Below are 16,479 nucleotides of genomic sequence, written 5' to 3' on the forward strand. Positions count from 1 at the left end.
GCAGACGACGACTCTCGACTACAGATTACATTACAATTACATGGAAGAGAAAACTGACACTTGACAGTGACATTAGATTACATAGTGATGTAATTTGTTTTCTGATGGTTTCTGAATTTGTTTTCGATTTTCTCGGTCTTTTGACTGTTTTCAATCAAATTAAATAATATTGAAATATTTTTATATAAGTATTATTACTATAAAATTACAAGAACTACGAAGGTTATAAGTATACAATTAGCCTCAGACGAATTATAGTTAGCAATTGGTCCTCAGAAACATTAACAACCGTTACCAAGCAACCAGTTAATATAAAAATTGGTACGGTAATACGAGAAGATATTATTCATTTAGATTAGTTTTTTACTGTTTAAATTTATAGAATGCCGAAAGCTGTAAAAAATCTACACGAAGGTATAAAGTATCACAACATACGAAAAGGGAAAGAACCGGGATGTTACCAGTTACACAGGTATGTAATAATATAAATAATCTCATAACTGCTACTCGACTATGTACTCATAAAATTTTCTTGCAAAGTGACGTGAAGCAAAAGCCATGAACGCACATGTATGGTACACAATAAGTTTCCACTAGTAGTTATTTATCATAACTACAACTGGACTGTGTACTTGGATTACAAATTGGCTTGATCAGAATTGTATTTACCTTTGTGATAGCTCAGTGGATATGACCTCTGCCTCCGATTCCGGAGGGTGTGGGTTCGAGTCCGGTACGGGGCATGCACCTCCAACTTTTCAGTTGTGTGCATTTTAAGAAATTAAATATCACCTATCTCAAACGGTGAAGGAAAACATCGTGAGGAAACCTGCATACCAGAGAATTTCTTAATTCTCTGCGTGTGTGAAGACTGCCAATCCGCATTGGGCCAGCGTGGTGGACTATTGGCCTTACCCCTCTCATTCTGAGAGGAGACTCGAGCTCAGCAGTGAGCCGTATATGGGTTGATAATGTAACGTACGTAACGTATTTACCTTTATAATAATTAACAATGTATTAATTATATGATTTCTGAAAACTGAAAATTTAAATTTCTTCTTAATACACTTTAAATTCTTCCATCCTAAGCAAGAAAAGGAGTAGGTATGTGACATTGCACTTACATAGAAGGAAATTTCAACTATTCTTATATATCACCATTCCAGACCATCGCAATGTCGGCTTAGGTTTCCTGTAACTAATAAACCTATACACAAATGTGAACAATCTGAACACGAGGTCATCATGGTCCCACAGAACAACGGGTTTCGAAACCTCCTGGTTCCGAAGGAAAAACCAATACTTTACCCGGCTGTCATCCCAAAGAATGAGTATGACCGATTGAAAAAGCAGGCCAAGGTATAATTTCTAGTATTTAGATACTTACTACTTTCTACTTTACTACTTTTTTTTAATTCAAAGACAATAACTCTTGACTGTGATCTCACCTGACCTTCATTGTAAATAGTGTCCAACTTGGATAATTAAGCATTACACCCGCATTGCAGCAGCGTGAGCCTAAGTCCCAATTACAAAAAAGCAAATGAACGATAATGAAGATGATGTTTTGTATTTTTTGTAGTCTACAAAGTTGTAACGAAAGGTTCCTTTCGTCTAGGCTTAGAACTAGATTTACGACAGGCGGAGGTCCTGGGTTCGATCCCCGGCTGGGCCGATTAAGATTTTCTTAATTTGTCCAGGTCTGGCTGGTGGGAGGCTTTGGCCGTGGCTACTTACCACCCTACCGGCAAAGAAATACCGCCAAGTGATTTAGCGTTCCGGTACGTTGCCGTGTGGAAACCGAAAGGAGTGTGGATTAACAAGTTAGCCCGCTTTCATCTTAGATTGCATCATCACTTACCATCAGGTGAGATTGTAGTCAAGGGCTAACTTGTAAAGAATAAACAAAAAAATAATAATAAACTTAAAGCAGTGGTAGGTTGTATTTCATACATTACAAATATTGTTGAGAATGTATTCAGGATTTGTAATAGTCATATTACAAACTACACTAAGTAAATCACTAAGTTGCCTTGACTTTTACATCCAGATAGTAACGCAAGAGGAACAGCTAAAAGCGATGCACGCTCAGGAAGCAATGATAAAAAAAGCTGCCGAAGAATCCGAAATTAGAAAAACGAAACTTAAACAGCAGTTGATGCCCCAGCCCGGTGCTGAAGCGGCTTCCGGCCAAGCGGACCCAGAGCTCGATGGACCGGATCAGGCTGCGCATACTTTGTCCAGAGCTGAGAGTAAGTTCTATGAGTTCTATGGTCTTACCTAAGTGTCAGCAATGAGATCAGGCTGGCATTCTGAGTTGTGCGTTCAGCGCCACTTTACACCCTTTCTGTGCGCACATAAAGTAGGCAGCGTGTTTTCACCGCTATATCAGTAATTGCAATAATAACATTTAAATTAAAAGTTTACAACGTAAAATTAGTAGATTGTTATACAAGGAGCTAAAAAGACCCATTATATACAAATTGTTTTAGACCGCTAAATATAAACCGAGTTTTCTACTATACTTTTTACTGCGATTGCGAGAAAATTAAAAAATTCAGTAAATAGAATAAATAGTATTCAATGTTATAATTATTTTTGCAGACGCAGCTCGCAACTCAATAAAAATCAAATGAAAAAAAATACGCATTCCACAGACAAGAACGCTGCATTTCTATCCAATTTCAATTTTTTATCGAACAATCAGGGCCTTACATAATGTACTCGTACCCACCTAAGAGTATGATGATTTTATTTACGAATAAAACCTCATCCGTTTTATAGTGGTCGTTAAATTAGTATGTTTCAACCATTTACTAATTAAATTAAACCTTTTTCGTTTTATATTAGGCGTTTTATAAATAACTTAATAAAAAAACAAAATTACTAGACCCTAGAGGCTGAAATGCTTGTTTAGCCCCGCAGTGAAGTGGTAATATGACAGTGTTTTTGAGCAAGAGTAGTGAAAAATATCTATTTTAAACTCGTATATTTTTTGATTAGTTATGGTATTTTCTGATTTAGATAGGCGTAAGGTGTTTCCTGTAACTTAGTTAAAGTCTTTCAAACTCAGCCGACCAGTATTTTTGGCAATTTTAGAAATGTAAAATTATAAAAAGAGAACTTATCAAATAAACCTATTAAGTATGGATAATTAAAAGATTTTAAATAATAACAAAAGGATTTATTGAACTCAGTACTTCGCGCCAACAACATGCAAGGTCCCAGGCTCTGCAACCGCGTCATCCTCGCGTCCAAGTGTCACGCCATCCGCGATGCGCAGATCTCGGAAAAAGAGCTCCTCAAGAAGGAATTCGATGAAGAAGAAAAAAGGTGACACCCTCAAATAGTATTTTGAAAAAAGTACCAGTACCTAAGTAGTACCTAATTTCTGAAGTTATTTGTCTTCAATAAATGTAAAAAGTAAAACATGAAAAACAAAAAATAACTAAGTATATTGGAATTTTTAAAATTATGACTGCATCAAAATATTTCTGTTTGTCGAGGTTATAATAAAATAAATTAATTAGGATATAGTTAATATTCTACTTACAAACACCACAAGTAATATCACCTACAAAGTCCTACCTGAAGAACCTACAACGTAATACACCTACAGCCAACCACTTTCAAAAATTTTAATTTTACATCAGTTCTCAGTGGTTTATAGTCATAAATTAATATAGTTTATTCGTTTTAAACTTCTAAGACTGGACGCAGTAATGGAAGAAAATCGCCGAGCAGCTGTTGAAAGAGCCGAGGCAGAAGAAGAAAGACGGCATCAGCTTCGTCTGCAGAACCTCTCCGCGCTTAAGGAACAAATTCAAGCCCATGAAACGGCTAAGGTTTATAATATGCAATTTGCTTTTATTCGGTCATCTTGATTCAGTGGATTTGCAATCAAACAACCCGGGTAGGTAGGTACTATTTTTAATTTAAATTTATATTTAAGATATTGTACAAAGGTATGTATTGCTGTACAATTATAAATATTCTTTATATTATGTTGACGCTCTTGAATGCTCAACAACCCTCCTTATAGTCAACCCATGCACTACTATGGTTCAATTAAAATCCTGCTGTTTACAATCAGATCATGGAAGCAGAACGTATAGAAGAGGAAAGTATCCGCGTGAACCAAGCCAACATCGCGATGCAAGTTGACGAGGCCCAGAAGCTGAAAGAGAAGCAAAACAGACAGGCAAAGCTCAAGGAAATGTTAGATCAAGGTACGGCTATTGATGTCATAAAAATATAGACTTATTGTGTGTGCTTGATTAATTTTAATAACCTTCTACCTACTATTTATTAAATGCAAAACAATGCAATGTATCTACTAACTAACAAAACTGCTCTAACGAAATGTTTTGCAAAGCGACTCCCAATCAACGAATTTCTGAACGTTGCAGGTAACGCTGAACTGCTGTACTACAAGCAATTACAGAATGAAGAGGAACGTATAATGGATTTAAGAACGTCAAATTTTATCAAGAAAAAGCAAGAACGTGAGGCCAAGAATAGAGCTGAAGCGGAAGCCGTCAAAGCTGCTAAACAGAAAGGAATCGACCACATCGCTAAAGCACAAAAAGTAAGGTTTACCTAAATATGATATTAATATGTATATGTCGTAAAAATACGATTCGAAATAACTAAAGAGTAAATAAGATAATTATTAACATGGTTTGAGGTTATAGATTTTTCAGTGAGCCAAGCTTCCACGGCGACATATATTTTAATAAAAACTCTTATGAATAAGTTACTGTTGATTGGCTCTGAACCTACTACTAAACCGATTTAAAAATGATTTCACTGTCTGGCGGCTAAACTATTCCCGCGTACTATAATTTATCCCCGTATTACCTGCACTAGAAATGGAACCAAATTAAAACTGATGTTTAATAAGCCCAACACTGACGTTAAACGACTGTATTTTGTTTGTTAACAATAATTGGTTTTTCACCAATAATAGGTTTACTCCAATTACGTACCACACAATTTTCGCACACACCAATATCTTACTGCACCTACAGGCAGAACAAGAGCTCAAGGAGGAGTTGGAACGTATCCGCAATCTGAAAATCCAAGAGGACGTAGAGCGCGAATATCGTCGCAAGGAGCGCGAGGCAGCTGTTAGACGTAACCGAGAGATGAGGGCACTGCATGAGGCCAGAGTCCATCAGGTAAGAGATAAATAATAAAGTGAAAAATCTTTAGTCTTCACTTACATAGAGAGCAACGTAATGAGCTCACGCACAATTTTGTTGTACGAGTACAACATGTTTTATATTTTTTTTACTAACAAACAAATTATTAAATTATTATCTTTTCAGATAAACGATATACATCGTCTCATTGCTAGAGAAATAGCAAAAGACGAGCAGAGTTTCAACAACGCGGCGCGTCAGAATGAAGAGTTCATTCGCAAGGAGAAAGAGGTGCAAATAGGACTATAAACTTGTTAATAAAATAGTTTAGTTAAACCAATAGTTGCAACAATTTTCAAATTTCATGATTTTACTATTTCAGCTGGACGAGAAACACAAGGCGCGTGTAGAGAAACATCGCCAAGAAATCATGAAGCAAATCAACGATAAGGAACGTGCTCGGTAAGATGAGGGTATTTTTCATATTCGAATATTTTCTTAATGAGCCAATATATTTAGAAATACTTGAGCCTGTTCGATCGCTTTGATTATCTTATCTTATCATAAACCGGTAAATAAAATAAAGCACATCACTACCGCCAAAGACTACACCATTTTTTTATTGACTAGTTTTGTCTAAGTTTCGGATTCTAGGCCAAAGGACGCGAGCCTCAAAAGACTAGTATCCAGAGCCGAAAGATAAATTTAAAAAAGTACAGGATTTCGTTTCGTATTTGAATTTTCGTATCCCGGCAAACAAATAAAAACTTTGAAAATAATGTTACTTAAGTAGAATCCCAGTATCAGAACAATAAAAACCTCGACATGTTATCACCAATGAATATGTTTCAGTGCGGAACTCCGCGAGAAGATTCACAACGAAGGTGTTGCTCTGCGCATGGAGCAAGAACAACAAGACAAGTACGAGAGAAGAGTAATTAAACAGAAGGCAAGTGTAGATAGCTTGGCAAGTTCGTTCGTAACACTCCCGATGGTTCACGCGGCGTGTAGCGATGAATGAAAAACCCACGACTGATTCACCTCACTTCCCCGCACGCACGATTTCACACACACCCAGTCTTTCCCCCCGTCGCCCGCATATCATAGGAGTGTTATTAACGAACTTGTGAAGCTATAATTAAAATTATTGTTTTATACGCCAACGCGCTTGTCTTTACACCTTCATCATCATCAACCCATATTCGGCTCACTGCTGAGCTCGAGTCTCCTCTCCGAATGAGAGGGGTTTGGCCAATAGTCCACCACGCTGGCCTAATGCGGATTGGCAGACTACACACACGCAGAGAGTTAAGAAAATTCTCTGGTGTTGGTATTCTTTACACCTTAATGAACAAACGAATTTAAACAAATTATAAATGAACTAGATGTACTTATATATAAAGTTTGGTTATTGGTTTCTCTGTTCATTCATGATGGACGTAATATTTTTTCTTTCCAGGTGGCTGACATGAGACATCAAAAAGTTTCTGAAAAGTATGTAAAAGAAGTTGAACAGACACTTGGGAAATATGGTTATTAATATTAACCATAGGTACCTACTTGATCCAGAATTTCGGATATTTTTGATCGTTGTTTTAATAAACTTGGAAAGCAATAAACTTAGCCTGTGTAGTGCGGCCTTGGCCCGGCTTAATATGAGAATCTGTAGAGATTAACTGTATGTTATATGTAAAAAACCGGACAAGTACAAGTCGGAGTCGCCCAACGAGGGTTCCGTACGTATTTATAATTATTAAACATTTAAATTACAAATGTAGTTTTGAGATTTTTTCTTGTGCCTTACATAGTTCGTGGTCAACAGGAAATACTCTATCCCCCATATCCACTAACTTGGAATATGATATAAACCTCAAATATCGTCAAGTAAAGTAGACCCTAATTACTAGTTTAAAGTACCGTAGGTACAAAGCCGAAGAGTTTTGATTCCTCTGAGTGTCGAAATATGCGTGTTTTTTGCTGAATAAACGGCCGTATCTTTTTTTTACGTTAACTTAGAAGTTTGATATTTTTGACCTCAAACGGTTTAAATTTCAACTTGATACCTCCACGCGGCTCATAAATAAAGGAACAGACAGACAGACGGACGGAAAACAAACGAAGTGATCCTACAAGGGTTCAGTTTTTCCTTTTGACGTACGGAACCCTAAAACACTGTTGAAGAGCAGACTTTGGTGGTCTCTAGCGTAATTTTAAAAATTGGCGATAACGGACTAGTTAGACATGTTATCCCATAGTTTGAACACAATAGAGAGTTATTCGCACGGGAGTTTTTTTAACAAACTTTAAAAAAGCGTTCAAATACAACAAAACACAAATGTATTTCTAAGTGTAAGCACACAACAAAGTTTTTAAACACTACGCTTTTTTAGAGCAGTGTTGCATTTATAATTTTGGGCGTTGGAAATAGACCTTCATTTACCTTCATACTATGTTTGAATGCGTTAAAAACTCTCGTGCGAATGAAATTTGCTACCTGCCTACCTCCAAAAGTTTATAGTTGCCTGCAATACCATACTTACCTATGGTATAAGTATCCGATGAAGGGATCACAGGATAAATTAATTTGAGAGAGGATGTAGGGCATTTTGAATTGTTTAGATTAGATTTTATTTGTGATTCAAAAATAAACTGCACTTTGACACTGAATAAAATGTCTTTAATTAAAAAAATCATTATTATATAACTATACATTAGATGAAAATAATTAATAATTACAATAGCCAACATTATATTGATGACAATATAATAATTATATATTTTAACTAACCAAGTTGCAAATACTTTAGCTTTACTTCAAGCCATTTTGCTTTTAAAATCAATTTTAAGATGTTTTTTTTTAAATTAAAAATTAATTTATTTCAAGTAGGCTTTGTTTACAAGCACTTTTCAAACATCAAGGTTGACTATTTGTAAAGACTACCATCTCTTAATTTTTTTCCTGTTGACAAAATAGCCCATCATTAACATCTGATAGTGATAGTTAATAGTCAAACATTATCACCCTATGCCCACCAACTCACATTGGAGCAGCATGGTGGGTCTAATCTCTAGGTGCCATTTAAAGAATGGCCCTGTAATGGGATGTCAAAAATGCTGTTAATGATATAGTACATCCGGCATATCAAATATATACCCTCTTTACACTGACACATTGCACATAGGTTGCCTAGTTAAATTGCGGACGGATAGTATTTAATGCATAATTTTTATATAATATTATATCTCATTTCCTCATAGATTGAAAAGTCGTACACTAGTTAATAGAATATACTGAAAAGAATTGAAATAATGGTTGCCTGTTTTCACACTGCAACTGTGGGGTTGCCAGATATAAACAGTTAAGTCATGTATAAATATTATTTAAACGGGTACTTACCACAATAAAACGACGAGATTTTTAATGTCGATATTTCGACCCCTATTTCGATTTCTGCCCCTAACAGCTGATGTCAACTTCGCATCTCCTCGCAACTTCAGTCCCGTCGTGACCACGACCCATGCAACTGGGTCCAAATATCGACATTAAAAATCTCGTAATTTTATCGTGGTATGTACCCGTTTAAATAATATACGTAATGAACAACCACGAAATAAGTTTAAAATCATTAGTTAAGTTATGTTATTTATCTACCCTCATCAGCTATTTAGCCGTCTGATATGTCAAATTAAATCTTCTTTTGCTTAATTTATTGTATCAGCTTGCATTTGATGTAGTTCATGGTTTCCTAGATTTTGTATGAAAAATGTGTTTGGCCGCAATTTAATTAGGCAACCTATTTGCAATGTGTCACTATCACTTATTTCACAGCACTAATGAATAACAGATGAGAGTAAATATTTTATATACCGGATCTTAGACTAATAACAAAATGGGCACTTTATATGAAGACTAAACGATTAGGTGTGGAAAATACGTTGACAACTATAATCTATAATAATTAATACATCTTGTTTTACGTTTTACATAGTAAATTAAAGTCAAACATTATTACTACAGTACGTTTCATGTAGTATGGTGCGGGTGACAGTTCGTTTCACTCTTGAAAGTTTTCCGCGATTCACGATAATAGTACGTATTATGAACGTCATACAGGCGACTGTCACCGTACCCATGCTATCTGAAAACCACTTTAAAATTATAATTACTCACACTCTTGCTATATAATATAAATCAGCCATAACATCAATAATTAGGAAAAACAAATATATAGCATGCAAAATGAAATCCACTCAAAATAAACTCATCCACAACAGATTATATACAGAGACATTCTTCAACAGACTGTTGCCGCAACTACTTGCTCAAACGGGCACGTCGTGTTTGGTGAGCACTTATTCTACATACACTAAAATATTAAAGAACTATAATATAACCTGTAACTATTATACATTGATGTTGAATTTTATTTATTAGGAAACAAAATTGAAGATTGTATAAAGTCTGTGCTATCTAAATACACGACTTTTTATGTTTATCAAGAATTGAGATATTTGTTAATACTATTAATAATACATACAAACGCTTGAATATTGTTTTAGTCAATGGCCTTATAGTGAAACGCTTCGACCAACACGCTTATGACAGCCACTGACAATCAAGTAATCTCACATGCATGCAGCGCATGATAGTGTGTTGATCGCAATGAACATGACATCATGCCGATCGCGACCAACACACAATCCACCATCAACACCAATGTTGTTTGTGAGCAGAGTGAACACCGTCACGCTGCCAGTCGCGTTTGTGCAATAATGTTTAGTTGTAATTATTAATAATGCTTTGTGTTGTAATTATCTGCGAGGTCTTCAACGAGGTCGCAACCCAGGTGTGGCATACAATACGTTGATCGCTACGCAACGCAGTAATAAGTCATCGCTTTAAGTGGTATAAAATCCACAGGGTTACCTAGTTTCAATTATACTAATAATAATAAGTCAAGGTACAGTTACAATCAATCAATGACCTTCTCCCCCAGTTTGACGACCTTGTCCAGGTTGTCTTTGAGCGTCTTGAGCTGATTCAGCACCGTGTTGTCCATGAGGGAGAAGGGGATGGAGTGCTCCGAAGGCCGCAGCTGCTGAGGCTGGAGGGACAGCATTGTGCCATCTTGCAGCACTATGTTGCAGTGAGCCTTCTCGTTGGGTTTCATACTATAAAAATAGATTTAACAAGTATAATTTTAATTTTTTTACTTCAGATTATAAAAAAAAGGAATACAATATTAGTATGGATGACAAATAAATTTGTCAATAAGCTATAACTAGCCTATTACTTAGAAAAAAAATGCACATTTTAATTAAAGTAATTTCAAAATTCACACATTTTAAATTTATGTTCATTTCATCATAAACAACATATTCGGCTTACTACTGAGCTCGAGCCTCCTCTCAGAATGAGAGGGGTTAAACCAATAGTCCACCACGCTGGCCCAATGAGGATTGGCAGACTTTATACACACAGAGAAATATTAATTCTCTGCTATGCAGGTTTCTTCATGATATTATTCTTTCACCATTTACAAGACACGTGATATTTAACTTCTTAAAATACACACAACTGAAAATTTGGAGGTGCATGCTCCAGAATCGAACCCACACCCTCCGGAATCAGAGGCAGAGGTCATATCCACTGGGCTATCACGGCTTATTTAGATAGTTACATATGGTAGGTAGGGACGTACAACGGCCAATCACATGGCCAAGTACGGAAACGGCCCAGAAGAAAGAATAATAAATAATAAATAAATAAATAAATATACTTAAACAATACACATCACTATCTAGCCCCAAAGTAAGCATACAGAGCAGCTTGTGTTATGGGTACTAAGATAGTTGATATTAAAATATTCATATACATTTATATACTACATATAAATACTTATATAATGTATAAATACACACAGACACTGGAAAACACCCATGCTCATCACACAAATATTTTCCAGTTGTGGGAATCGAACCCACGGCTGTGGATGCAGAAAGCAGGGTCACTACCTACTGCGCCACGCGGCCGTCAAAGAAGAATGGTAGGTAGGTATTATCATTATTATAGTAAACATAAAGATAGGGGATGCCACAGAGGAAGATTACTTAGGGCATCAAGTTAGCTTAATCCGGCAATAGCTATTGGAGTAAGCTATTGAAATCAATTTGGCCTTATCAGTCTATAGATATGATGACTCACGTGTTGTAGGTAGAAGCCATGAGCGGCGAGCCCGACATGGAGAACACCATCTCGCCCTGGCGCGGCTGCCGCAGGAGCGCCAGCGCCGTGTTGGGCGCCACCTGCACAGTACTTGCTATTAGTCGTCATGGTCATTATCAACCAGCCAGTACACCTAAAACTGCGCGCCAGTTACGACCAATAGCAGACAATCAAAAGCCCAGAGAGAGCAGAGAGCATATTAAGCCATCAGACCAAGTTGTTTTATCAGTAACATCAGCTGTGGTTGTTACAAAAATTAATCTATACTAATATTATAAAGCTGAAGAGTTTGTTTGTTTGTTTGATTGAACGCGTTAATCTCAGGAACTACTGGTCCTATTTGAAAAATTTTTTCTGTGTTACATAGGCCATTAATCGAGGAAGGCTATAGGCTATATATTATCCCTGTATTCCTACGGGAACGGGAACCACGCGGGTAAAACCGCGCGGCGTCAGCTAGTCAATAATAAGCAGATGGAGCGCGTGGAACACGACGGTGTCGTACCCGTCACAAATACAAAATTCAAAAACGAATACATTTTCGAGTCAGTACGACACGAAGCGTCGCTTCAGTAATTTTCAATATTATTCAAGAAAAATGGCGTCCTATGCCTGTAAATGTTTCAAAACCTGTTCTCAAAAACTAAAGAAATAAGATATTATTTTATTGGTTATTATTGAGTATTATATTAGTTTGCGTAATTCTAGTTAGTGTTAAATTTTGGGATGGCGAGGATATCAAGCGGGATGCTGGTAGCGTTGTGCTTGGAGGTCCATGCAAGATGCATATGTCCAGCAGTGGACGTCTATCGGCTGATAAGGTAAGGTAAGGTTAAATTTTGAAATACGAATTATGAGCGCGAGCGGCGCCGGTGCGTGGTGGCGCGTGACGTAATCTTGATGGAGCGAGTGAGTGAGTGAGTGAGTAAGTGAGTGAGTGAGTAAGTGAGTGAGTGAGTGAGTGAGTGAGTGAGTGAGTGACTGAGTGAGTCAGTGTGGGGTAGTCTCACCTTGGGCGTGATGGCGGGGTACTGCAGCGGCGCGTTCTTGTTGTACGCGGGGGTCTTGTACACGGAGGCGGGGTACGCGGGGTGGGCGGGGTGCGCGGGGGCGGCCGGCGTCTTGTACACGGAGCGCGAGCGGCGCCGGTGCGTGGTGGCGCGCGACGAGCTCGTAGTCTTGATGGAGCGCGCCGACGCGTCAGCCGAGCGCGAGCGCCGCCCGCCCGTGCGCGACGTGGTGGGCGGAGCTGCAGAACACACCATCATCATCAGCGTATTTTAATGGTATTATTGATCTCCCTCCCTTTATTCAATGGCATGTTAGGCCTTGACTACAATCTTTACTGATGTTAGGGGACTTAGCAGTCTAAAATGAGAGTGGGCTTACTTGGAAGAGGTATAAATATTCGACCTATACCAATAACGGTTTCGACACAGCATTATTCCAGAACGCTAGCTCAAGTAGCCACAACCTACCGGGTACCAGCAGAGCAGACCTGAGTCAGTTTCGAAAATATTTTATTGATAACCACAGCACTCCACTGCTTCAAGCACCTCATCAAAATCTCTCATAAGAGAGGGACATCTAAGTCAAAATGAGCTGGCAGAATAGGATCTAAGTCAACAGACTTGCAGTACATTTTTTTACATTACTAGTGGACCCGGTCAAGCTTCACTTTGACTTATGTGCACTTCTTCCCTATCCCTACTCTACCCTACCCCTACCATACCCTACCCCTACCATACCCTACCCCTACCATACCCTACCCCTTGACTCTTAAACGTTTGTATGGGAAATAGAAAAGGGTTGTTTTTATGGTTTTCCCGGCAATTATTCTAATTTTTCTCACCTTTTAAACCTTCCCTATATCTCCACGAACATTTGAAGGCCAAGATACGATAAATTCTCGAGTTTTAGCGAGTTTTAGCGAGACTAACGAACGGCAATTCATTTTTATATATAATATATAGATAACCATTACCTATAGGAAAAGTAAATAATAAAATTTTATATACCCAAAGATTTTATACAATCAGATATGCCACTAACGCGTCAAAACTGAGGCGCAAAGTGGCTAATTGTCTTAATTCTGTCGTGTAGTTATTAAACAAATCTTACCTAAAAACTATATATAAATATATAACCTAGGTAAACACAAAATTATGCATTGGAGTACTGTGTTTAGTCCCTATTGTAAACTTATATGTAAATATATTGAATGTAATAACATTAAGCTGTAAATATTATGTGTGCTAACAATATTAATTTTGTGTTCTTTCAGAAATCTGACTAACAACCACACTAACAAAAAAAAGAATCCGCTATTTATAATGTCGAAATTAAGCTGGATAATAATTAATTCTTGATTCCCAGCTTACACTGATCAACCTCTGAAAGTGTCTTCCTTACCACGCGACATTGGCGAAGTAAATTGTACCCAGTTGGTACAGCAGCAAGCCATAAAATCAAAAATTGAATTGAATGCATTGGAGTAGCTAAATTTGTATTACTTTTTGTGGTAATTTTGTAGGCACGTAACATATCTATAGTATTGTATACAACATTTTCTGTTTCAAAATATGATTAGAAATAAAAGACAATGAGAATATAGTTTCAAGAGAAGCGTACTCACCTATGGTTTTAGTGTTCTTCCCGGCAGAGCCATCCGTAGAATGCGCTGATAAGTACCCTGAGCCCAAAAAGCACCCGGTTAGTGGAAAACAAGGCTGGTTAGATAGCCATACTCAATGATATTAATTGATCTGTGCTCATTTTTGTGTTGTGCAATGAAATGTGACTTGAAATGAATGTAACAGTGAATGTGACTTGAAAGTAATCATGAAATATAGAAATTAATCAGAAAGGGTCTATCTATTATAATAAGTGCAATGATGATTTCATTTTAATGATGATTTATGTTAGTTACTTTTTCTTAAATAGGCTTACGAAAATTTAAAAAAAAATTGTGTAACTTTTAATTTTCTCATGTATTTTTTCTTATAGTTATTCTTTTTTCGGAACATGGTTTGTTTTAGTTCTGACATAAACAACTTATGTATACATAACATAAGAGTAACTGAACTACTTTCAATATTTTTACAAGTCTGAGTCTTTGAAACAAGACTAACTTTTGCTTTTAATATATGTATTGTAACCAACAACTAGTCTATACCGAGGCCATAACTTGTTCTGAAATTAACTATTATTAGGTGTGAAATGACTAGCAATTTATACCCTCATTTTTAATATAGTTTGTTGGTAAACAATACACATAAAGTAGAAATGTTGTGTACAACTGAAGGAATTTTTCGACAAAACACAGCTTCCATCTATACTAATATTATAAAGCTGAAGAGCTTGAATGTTTGCTTGAACGCGCTAATCTCAGGAACTACAGGTCCGATTTGAAAAATTCTTTCAGTGTCAGATAGCCCATTTATCCCCATATTCCTATGGGAACGAGAACCACATGGATGAAACCGCGCTGTGTCAGCTAGTTTATACATACAAATGCAGTTGGTCTGTCAACTTGCCACACAACCAAAGCCAAATAGATTGATTATAGTAAAAGCATTTAACAGTAACTACAACTGAACTACAGTTGATTTTTTATTTATTTTATTATACAACTAATTTTCAAGAATACAACTACATATTATGTAGAAACTATAACAGTCACTAGTGAACCAAATAAATAAATTAACTACAATTTGTTGATCAAATACAACACAAGTACATGTAAAAAATTACCCATTTTTGTTGTATGTGACAAAGAAGCTCATAAATCTAAAAACATGGGATGAAATGAAAATCCTTTTTTCTATACATGTTATATGACATACCATCATCGTGGGAGACAGCACGGCTGGAGTGCCTCGCTGTGGATTGCTTTGTTGGGGTTGCTTTCTGGAAATTATGTACACAGATTATAAGCACTAATTGATGAACTTTCCATACATCTCCGGAGGCATCCAGGTGCATTAGTTTGCAATAATATTTGCCTAAATGACCAATATTCACATTCCTCTCCATCTAGTTGGGAAAGACAGCAGGCAGGGATCAAACCATCTCTCCTCGGTGATGAGTCCAACCACTTCACTGTTGAGCTATTGAGGCGTTGAATGTATAGTAACTATGGCAAGAGGTTCTGCCTCCTACCATAGTCCATGTAGGCACATACTCTGGCACATAGTCCAGTGGATATGACCTCTGCCTCAGATTCGGAGGATGTAGGTTCTAATCCAGTCTGGGCATGTAACTCCAACTTTTCAGTTATGTGCATTTTAGGATCAATAGGAATATTAGTAGACCTGCTGTATTAAGTACTAATTGCCGCATTTTTGGTGTTTTTTTTTACATTTATTGTCAGTACTCTTGATCAACGAGATCACAAAATTTCAGGCTGATCGACTGAGAAGTTAAAGTGTAACAAAAACATTTAATAAGGATAACTCTAAAAGAAGTTCAAGAAATTAAACAAATCGTGTACAGACTGATATCTATCCAAATTAGAGTAAAAAACATACCAACTGTCCTACAGTTTTATTTAAATCACTGACGCTGATGGCTCCCAAGTAAATCCTGAAGGAAATCTCGATGTTCTTTATTTCTACAAGCGCTTTGGCATCAAACTTTTTTTTCCATTCTGTTACTGCAACAGTAAAAATTTATGAAAATGTTGAATTGGTTAAAAATCACTACTTATTTTTCTTTTAGTTGTTTAAAAGTTGCAATTTACCAGCTTTATCAATTTTTGTTAGAGCTTCGACGTGTTCCGGAGCTTGTTCTTGTTTACGCACAGGCCGTTTTGTGCGTGGCATTTTTATTAATTCATTAATTTATTAAAAGGTTAAAATAAACACAAAATTATAACTTAAAATCAAAACTAAATGCAAGGTAAAACAAAACCAAACCAAATGGAACTTTTTAACCGACGTCCGACATTTTGAATTTGAATTTAAGAATCTACCACAGATACGAATAACAAAAGATACGAATCCAAGGAACATAAACGAATCTATCAAGTCAACCTATCAAAGAGTAAATTATGGAATCTATATTCTCTATGCGATCGAAATCAGAGCTTTGACTATTTAGACTATGAAC

General features: G+C 36.7%; 2 protein-coding genes across 3 annotated transcripts; one reads left to right on the forward strand and one right to left on the reverse strand.

The window, feature by feature from the left end:
* Window positions 1-46: 46 nt before the first annotated feature.
* On the forward strand, window positions 47-8,027 carry LOC112056219 (cilia- and flagella-associated protein 45-like). The gene is made up of 12 exons (XM_024096606.2): window positions 47-472; window positions 1,167-1,359; window positions 2,051-2,252; window positions 3,198-3,333; window positions 3,710-3,845; window positions 4,094-4,229; window positions 4,410-4,588; window positions 5,031-5,180; window positions 5,331-5,435; window positions 5,527-5,606; window positions 5,997-6,093; window positions 6,604-8,027. Exons 1-12 carry the CDS (start codon window positions 384-386, stop codon window positions 6,682-6,684), a joined length of 1,584 nt encoding a protein of 527 aa, XP_023952374.2. The 5' UTR covers window positions 47-383; the 3' UTR covers window positions 6,685-8,027.
* On the reverse strand, window positions 7,800-16,347 carry LOC112056217 (borealin). Of its 2 annotated transcripts, XM_024096602.2 has the most exons (7): window positions 16,112-16,345; window positions 15,900-16,024; window positions 15,216-15,279; window positions 14,006-14,062; window positions 12,381-12,619; window positions 11,350-11,450; window positions 7,800-10,316 (listed from the first exon to the last, which is right to left on the reverse strand). In XM_024096602.2, exons 1-7 carry the CDS (start codon window positions 16,191-16,193, stop codon window positions 10,118-10,120), a joined length of 867 nt encoding a protein of 288 aa, XP_023952370.2. In that variant the 5' UTR covers window positions 16,194-16,345; the 3' UTR covers window positions 7,800-10,117. The 2 variants fall into 2 exon arrangements, with proteins under 2 accessions (XP_023952370.2, XP_052745095.1); XM_052889135.1 differs by lacking the exon at window positions 14,006-14,062 and having other exon boundaries at window positions 16,112-16,347.
* Window positions 16,348-16,479: the final 132 nt, after the last annotated feature.

Source organism: Bicyclus anynana, chromosome 2, assembly GCF_947172395.1.
Source record: "Bicyclus anynana chromosome 2, ilBicAnyn1.1, whole genome shotgun sequence".
In the NCBI taxonomy this organism is placed as follows: domain Eukaryota; kingdom Metazoa; phylum Arthropoda; class Insecta; order Lepidoptera; family Nymphalidae; genus Bicyclus; species Bicyclus anynana.

Excerpts from the sequence above, each read along its gene's own strand:
- LOC112056219 (XM_024096606.2), top strand. The coding sequence starts at position 384 with ATGCCGAAAGCTGTAAAAAATCTACACGAAGGTATAAAGTATCACAAC. Across the intron at positions 3,334-3,709 it reads TTCGATGAAGAAGAAAAAAG|ACTGGACGCAGTAATGGAAG; the intron begins GTGACACCCTCA and ends TAAACTTCTAAG. Across the intron at positions 3,846-4,093 it reads AAGCCCATGAAACGGCTAAG|ATCATGGAAGCAGAACGTAT; the intron begins GTTTATAATATG and ends GTTTACAATCAG.
- LOC112056217 (XM_024096602.2), bottom strand. The coding sequence starts at position 16,193 with ATGCCACGCACAAAACGGCCTGTGCGTAAACAAGAACAAGCTCCGGAA. Across the intron at positions 16,025-16,111 it reads AACAAAAATTGATAAAGCTG|TAACAGAATGGAAAAAAAAG; the intron begins GTAAATTGCAAC and ends TTACTGTTGCAG. Across the intron at positions 11,451-12,380 it reads ACCCCGCCATCACGCCCAAG|GTGGCGCCCAACACGGCGCT; the intron begins GTGAGACTACCC and ends AGTACTGTGCAG.